Below are 8,356 nucleotides of genomic sequence, written 5' to 3'. Positions count from 1 at the left end.
CCTCAATGGTCTCAGTGATACATATTTTTTACATTTATTTCCGATTTTGTCCTTTGGAAATTATTGCAAAATAATCATTTTTTTTTATGATTTTGCAAGCAATTAAAGTGCAAAATGCTAAAAATGATAGAATAATAAACAAGAATGATAAATCTAAATGATACTAATAAACAACAATTTTTATAATTATTTATTTAATTTCTTACAATTCCCTAATGCCATTCGAATATATAAGTCATAAAATATTGATCAGTAGTAGAATTATATTGTTCCAAATAAAAACCCTCAGATCTCACCTCCCATTTACAATAATTAAGAAGATTTGGATATTCTAGACCATGGAGACAAGTATAATCATCATTGAACACATCAATCCTTTTATATTTTATACCCCAACGAAATCGACAAAAATATAAAGTACGTTCACTAAATGCCTCACAAAATCGCCAATTATAGTCTTCATTTATAGCAAGATTGTGAATTCCAAGGTCATCATCTTTCGATTCACAATGAATTTGTAACGGTAATATACTTTGTTCAGGAAGTTTGTTGATAATGTGTACCTGAAGATCTGTAGTAGCACAACCAGCATTTGAAAGGTCAATAGGGGATATGATTAATAATAACAAGAATATTTTGATAAAAGAAGTAGCCATATTGAGGGAGAAAAAAAAATATGGAAAAGGTAAAAGGGGTCTATAGTTATATACAAAAAAAAAATATTACATTTTAAGTATAATAATAATAATAAATATTCTAGTTTAGTCTACTTGGAAAAGTCTTGATTTTTGGATAGTAATATTAATTACTTTAAATTTGATTCTATCATTTCAATTTTGGCATGAGATGACAGACAGTATGTATTTTAATTATTTAACTTTTAAAGGTAAACATAATATTAATAAAAATTTTAATTAAGTTATAAATTTTAAGAAAATCTTTTTTAAAAAAATATATGTAAAAAATAATCAACATAAATTACCTGTTAATTTCATCTTTATGTTTTTATATTTAATTCAAAATTGAAAACGTGAACCTAATAACATTTTTGTTTAGCCTAATAAACAGTTGTCTTAAAAAAAAATTTATCTTCTTTAGTCCTTTTAAATAAAATAAATAAATTCTTCAAATCATTAAATGCATTTGTTTTTAAAAGTTTTACAAATACAAAATTAAAGGAGTCAAAATTTGTGAATTGATCAGAATTTAGACATATTAAAATAAGATAATTTGATCAGAATAATGTTCTTTTATTCATTATGATTATATATAATATATTAAATATTTTCAAAAAAAAAAGTATTTTCATTAGATTTCCATATATAAACAGGTAGTCTACATATCAACCCAATTCTGATGGATTGAACAAATAAATAGGTAAATTACATAAATTACATACTTTTAAGGAAAAATTATAATTTTTTTTAGAAATTTATAATTACAAAAATTCCTTAAAATTATACAATATTAATAAGCGCTGATACATTAAATTAATGCGCGGGATACACTAATCTGATGCGCGAGATACACTAATTTGATGAGCGAGGTTCATTTTATACATGATTCACTAATTTGATGCGCGAGATACATTAATTTGATGTGAGAGATACACTAATCTGATGTGCAAATACAATAATTTGATGCACGAGGTACATTTTATACATGATACAGTAATCTGATGTGCGATATACATTAATGTGATGGGCCAGATACATTAATGTGAATATGTGATGCACGAAAATGAGAGATTTTTAAATTTGTAATACTTATAGGGAATAATGGTAATAAGTAAATTAAAAGGTGGGATTTTCGTGACCTGCAAATGAACGGAGGAGGAATTAATTATTCTGAATAAACAGATCTATAATTAAGTCATTTATAATACCTAATCAATACAAGATTGTGATATATAAAAAAATAAGAAAGATAAATAATATTCCAAGAAGTTATGAAATCTTATTTATTTATTTATTTCTCACTTTACGTGAATATTAACACAAACATTGGTCCTATTCCCTATTGCCATCCATGTATATAAGTCATATAATATGTATCACTAACCACATTATATTGTTCCAAATAGAAACCATCTGATCTCACCTCCCATTTACAATAGTTAATGAGATTTGGAACTGTGAGATCTTTGAGACAATAAAGTGCATCGTTATATGCATCAAATACTACATATTTTGAACCCCATCGAAATCGACAAAAATATAAAGTCCTATTGGTAATCGCCACGCAAAATCTCCAGTAATAGTCTTCATTTATGCGAGAGATCGACTTCCTAGGTCATCGTCCTTAGATTCGCAATGAATTTCCAATGGCGGTAAATTATTAGGAAGTTTGTTGAAAATATGTATCTCTATAGTCGAAGTGACACATATTTTAGCTATCAAAAGGTCAAGAGGAGTGATTAGTAACAACAAAAAGATGTTGATCAAGTAAATAGTCATATTAAGGGAGGGGAAAAAAGTATGGATAAAGTAAAAAGGGTTCTAGACTTATATATAAAAAAAATATGGATATAATAAGTATAATAATATACTAAATATTCTAATTTAGTCAAATCCTCAACTATAATAATAATAATAAATAATTATAAATATTCTACTTTAGTAAATTCCTCAATATTTTGATTTTGATTTGATTTGATTATATCCTTTAATTTCATTGTTCAAATTAAGTTGAATTTTTCAAAGTTGATGGATCGTTTGAAGTATTTTCTATATCTGCCATTTTCCTATAATATATTTTTATTAATATTTTGTAAGAGATAAATTACATTATTTGTAAAGTTATATTCATTCTTTTACAAAAAATAATAGTGAAAAATATAATATAAGTTATGTCATTGATTGTTTTTTTTAATAAATATGTATTTCGCCAATTCAGTTAATATGGAATAGAGAACGTAATAAAGATCATGACATAATTAAGTGGATACATTTTGAAAAAAATAATCTTCAAGTTTTTAAAGGAATAATATTCGATAACAAATTACCTATTATTCATCTTATATTTTTTTTATATTTAATTTCAAAATTGATGACATGCCCCTAACTTCGTTTTGGCTTAAGCCTAATAAAATGCTTTTAAACAGTTTTCCTTGAAAAAAACATTTTTATCTTTAGGATAATGTTTCCTTTTATATCACAAATGCATTTATTTGTTAAAGTTTTACAAACACAAAATAATGTCAAATGAGTGAATTGGGCAAAATTTAGACCAACCAAAATAAAAAATTAACAAATGACTAAATTATGTAGCAATTTACCTAAATCGGTAAAATTTGTGTTTAACTGTTTTGGGACTCATTTGAACTTGAAAATGTGTGTTTTTCCTGTGAGACGAATTGGATACATTGCTAACGTCTTAACGGGCGTCCATGAAAAATCACAACTCTTTCATTTCGAGAATTCCAGATCACAAAAAATTCATTAACTATAGCACATGAAATTAGCAAAATCTGCATTTACCTATTTTTTCGCTCGTTTGAACTTGAAAATACACTAATTTTCCCATCGAGACGAACTAAGTACATTGCTAACCTCTTAATGAACATCCATGAAAAATTTTGGACATTTCATTTTATGAATTCTGAATCACTAAAAATTCCTAGATTATATAGCACACAAAAATTGACAAAATTCCTGATTTACATGGTTTGGGCTCGTTTAAACTTGAAAATGCGTCTATTTTCCCTGCGAGACGAACTGGGTACATTGCTAACGTCTTAACGGGCGCCCATGAAAAAATTTGATCATTTCATTTTGAGAATTCTGGATCATAAAAAATTCATGAACTATAGCAGACGAAAATCGACAAAATCTACGCATACCTGCTTTAGAGCTTGTTTGAACTTGAAAATGCGTTTTTTTTCCATGTGGGACGAAATGTGTACATTGCTAACGGTCTAACGGATGTCCACTAAAATTTTTGATCATTTTATTTCGAGGATTCTGGATCAATAAAAATCCATGGACTATAGCACACAAAAATTGACAAAATCTGGATTTACCTACTTTGGGGCTCGTTTAAACTTGAAAATGTATATGTTTTCCCCGTGGGATGCATTTAGGTATATTGCTAACGTCTTAACGGACGTCCATAAAAATTTTGGCCATTTCGTTTTGGAAATTCCGGATCACAAAAAAATTCTTGGACTATAGCATACCAAATTGATACAATGTGTGTTTACCTATTTTCCCACTCGTTTGAACTTAAAAATATGTCTGTTTTTCTCGCGGGACGAACTAGATACATTGCTAATGTCTTAATGGATGTTCATGAAAAAAATCGGCTATGTTATTTCGAAAATTGCGAATCACAAAATACCATAATATATACACACACTATAATTGTCCCTTAAACTAAATTGGAGTACTAAAATTGAAGATTTATGCACTTGCCCTTTTTTTATCCGAAGGAAGTATACAAGTCCTCCCGTGCATTATAGTAAATGTCGAACACCATTAATTATGAATAAAAAAAGCCTCGCATATATCGATGGATCCCTCCATGTATCGAGGTGTTAATATATGATTTTACGTCGTAAAAATAATTCTTATTTAGAAAAAAATAAATAGAAGACATTATAATGTTCCCACATAAAGGAAAAAATTGAGAGTAAAAAGATAAGAAATTGAGAAATAATACACTTTGGAATTCTTTTTTTTTTTTACTTCTCATTTTATCTAAATTAAAATATGACACAAACATATTAATTCCCTAAGACCACTCTAAATAATGATACATATAATATGTCTCACTTGTACTATTAAACAATTCCAAATAAAAACCATCTGCCCTTGCCTCCCATTTACAATTAGTTAAAATATTTGGATTTCCTGTACCTTTAACACATGTATATGGATCGTTAAACACATCGAATGCTTTCTCTTTTGAACCCCACCAAAAATGACAAAAGAATAAAGTTCTACTGAAAATTGCCTCGCAAAACGACCAATTAAACACTTGATTTATAGCAAGATCGTGATATCCGAGATCATCATTTTTTGAAGCACAATGAAATGACAATTTTGAAGAGTCGAAAGGAAGTTTGTTGGTAACATATACCGTGTATCTCGAACCAAATGGACAATGTTTTGCTATTGAAAGGTTGAGTGGAGTGATAAGCAAAAAGAAAAAAATGTTGATCAACATTTTTAGTGAATGAGTATTGAAAAGGTATGAGAGTTTTGGAATTTTATAAATAAAAAACAAAAAGAATTTAATTTAATTTAGTCAAATATAATTTTTTGACTTGGACTATGACAATTTGAAGTAAGTTTGAAATCATTAAATATTTTTTAGCTTTTTCATCTTAGGTATAATAATATATACAATTGACTTGTTTCAAAGTTTTAACTATGCATTTAAACTTTGTGGGATCGAGTTCATATTAGAAAGATAAGTAAATAATCTAATTATTTTTATGAAACTACATTTTGTTGGAATTTTTTTTCACATTTTGTTACATTTGGTTGTTTTTGTACACCTGGTGGCGTTCCACGTTTATTGTCTCCTAAATTTCCATCTATTTAATCCCCTTGACCATCCCAACCACCCTGTCACCCTATTCCACATTGCGTTCCGTCTCTATAGTGTTTTGCTGAATAAAATATAAATATTTTTAAATTAACGCTTTCTTATTTACTTATCAAGCACTTAAAATAAGTAAGAGACCTATTTACTTTCAAAAAAAATATTTTTTAGAAAATCATTTTGTTTTCGTACCAACACTTTCAAGAAATGGATCCTATGTTGCGTAAATTGGATTTAGTTGAACATCAATTGAAAAAAAAAAGAGTAAAAAATGCTATAGTTAAACCTTCTTTTCTCCTACACGGAGTTCAAAGCTAGATCGAGCATCATTTTTATCAGATCGTCCACAACTATTTTTCATAGAGATTCATCTGTAATTACCATTAAAATACACATACACAAGACTACCACTCAGAATAACGATACATATCTGTAACTTTTCCGGGGCCTACATAAGTCCCTAAATAAAAACCATCTAACTTCACCACCCATGCACATTGTGTTGTAACCTTTGGAAGTAATCCATCTTCAACACAATGTACTGGGTCATCAAACACATTAAAGGATTTAGTCTTTGAATTCCACCAAAAATGACAAAAGAATAATGTAGTCCATGCAAGTGCTTGACAAAATGACCACTTAAATTCTTGATTAACGGAAAGATAATGATCACCAAGATCATCGTCACCAGAAGCACAATGAATTTTAAGATTTGAGGAGTTGAAAGGGAGATTGTTGATAACATGTACCTCGAACCTTCTAGTAAGGAAACATGCTTTTGTTGTTGAAAGGTTAAGGGGAGTTATCAATAGTAATAATATTAAGAAAATATTGATCGAGAGGAGAGTCATTTTGAAAATTAAATTGATGCTTATGATTTTACTTTATTTTATAGAGAAAAAAATAATCGAGTTTAGTCAACTCTTACAAAAGCTTGATTTGGGATTCAACTATATATTTATATCTTTTCAAAAGCATTGAATTACACCATTAAATGTCTTTTACCTTAATTTTAATTTGTTTTACTTTGAGTGAAAATTGTTAAATCTTTTACCTTAATGATTATTGTAATGAAGTATGTGATTTTGTGAAGGGGAGAGAAGGGTTATGATTTTATTTTTTTAAAAAAAATGATTTTAGGGTCCATTTGGATGGGCTTATTAAAAGCAACTTTAAAAAAGTACTTTTAAAAGTGCTGAAACTTATTTTTAAAATAAGCAGTTATGCATTTGGATAAAAGTGCTGAAGTTGTTGTGTCAAACGTGAAAATGGAAAAATGAAAGAAAGAGATGTTAGGGTTATGTGGGTAATTTGGAGATTATATGAAAATATTAAGGGCAAAAAGATAAAAATGTGGTCAACTTAAAACAGCTTATAAGCTAAAAAATAAAAAGCACCCGTATCCCAACTTTTAACTTTTAGCTTAAAATAAGTTATTTTGAGTATTGTCAAACAGCTAAATAAGTCAAAAATCAGCTTTTAAGTCAGTATGACCAGCTTTTAAGCTGAGCCAAACAGGCTCTTAGTCAAGTCAAACAAATCTTTATTTGGAAAAAGAAATGAGTTTGAACATGATCAAAATATATTGATTTGGAAAGGTAGAAAAGGAAAAGATAAGTATTGAAAATGAAAAGGGAGAGGGAATAATTTTATATTTATGTTGTTTCTTTTTTCTTTCTAAAATTAGATAACATTTCTGTAAGTGGTAATTGGTATATACGAATTAATTTAGACTAACGATTTTAAAATTTTAACGTTTTTTTAATAGTAAAAATCTAAATATCGAAACGATCAAATATATATCATAAATCAACCTTTATATAACAGTGCACCCATCATCTCAAAATCCTGAATACACCTCTGTAGCGTCCGATCAATGAACTTATTGTGTGAATTATCTAACAATTTTTTCTCTCAAAAATATAGGCTAAAGGTGTTGAATTGAACTGAAATTAATTTTGATGACCATTGAAAAATAACTATAGAAGAACTAGGGCAAATTCCAAAATTAAAAGGACAAAATTTCATCATAATATATTTGCTTCCAACTTTAAATACACAAAACATCAATGGGACATTTTATATTTCCTAAGACCAATCACTTTCATGATCCATAAAATATGTCTTATTCCCAGCAGTAGTATTATATTGTTCCAAATAAAAACCATCTTCTCTTACTTCCCATTTACAATATCTTAGAAGATTTTCATATTTTCCATGGTGTATACAAAAGGTGATATCATCAAATACAGTAATAGATGTATTCTTTGGACCCCACCAAAAGTGACAAAAATATAAAGTCTTAAGGACAAATGACTCGCAAAACGACCAATGTAAGTCTTCATCTATGGCAACATACTTGTCTGCAATTTCATCGTCCTTTGACGCGCAATGAACTCTCAATTGTGGGTTATTAATTCGAAGTTTGTTGATAACATGTATCTCGTACTTTGGTGTAAAAAATGAGCATTTTTTCGCTAGTGAAAGGTCAAGATTAGGAGTGATTAATAACAACAAGAAAAAGATTTTGATGAAGGAAAGAGCCATATTGGGATAGAGAAGCTAAGTATTGAAAATGAATTAAAGGGTAGAAAGGGGTTCTTTGGTTATGATATGTTTTACAATTATATATATATATATGTATACAAAAGATTTTGAATTACCTTACCATTGAATATAACCAAAAAAAAAAAAAAGGAAAGAAAGTGGAATATAGTCAAGTCAACTAAATCTTTATTTGGAAAAAAAATGAAATGAGTATTGAAAATGAAAAAGGGGAGGAAACTTTGGTGTTTTATAAAATAAAATA

General features: G+C 28.0%; 1 protein-coding gene across 1 annotated transcript; it reads right to left on the bottom strand.

Moving 5' to 3' along the window:
- Window positions 1-4,671: 4,671 nt before the first annotated feature.
- LOC101253724 (self-incompatibility protein S1-like) lies at window positions 4,672-8,205 on the bottom strand. Its single transcript, XM_004247772.5, has one exon. The coding sequence runs from the start codon at window positions 8,092-8,094 to the stop codon at window positions 7,636-7,638; it is 459 nt and encodes a 152-aa protein (XP_004247820.1). The 5' UTR covers window positions 8,095-8,205; the 3' UTR covers window positions 4,672-7,635.
- Between the last annotated feature and the right edge of the window lie 151 nt (window positions 8,206-8,356).

This window comes from Solanum lycopersicum, chromosome 9 (assembly GCF_036512215.1).
Source record: "Solanum lycopersicum chromosome 9, SLM_r2.1".
In the NCBI taxonomy this organism is placed as follows: domain Eukaryota; kingdom Viridiplantae; phylum Streptophyta; class Magnoliopsida; order Solanales; family Solanaceae; genus Solanum; species Solanum lycopersicum.
Note: the sequence above shows the minus strand (reverse complement) of the source record. Positions and strands in the feature narration are given on the sequence as shown.

What these genes read in the sequence shown, in the direction of transcription:
- LOC101253724 (XM_004247772.5), bottom strand. Translation starts at nt 8,094, where the DNA reads ATGGCTCTTTCCTTCATCAAAATCTTTTTCTTGTTGTTATTAATCACT.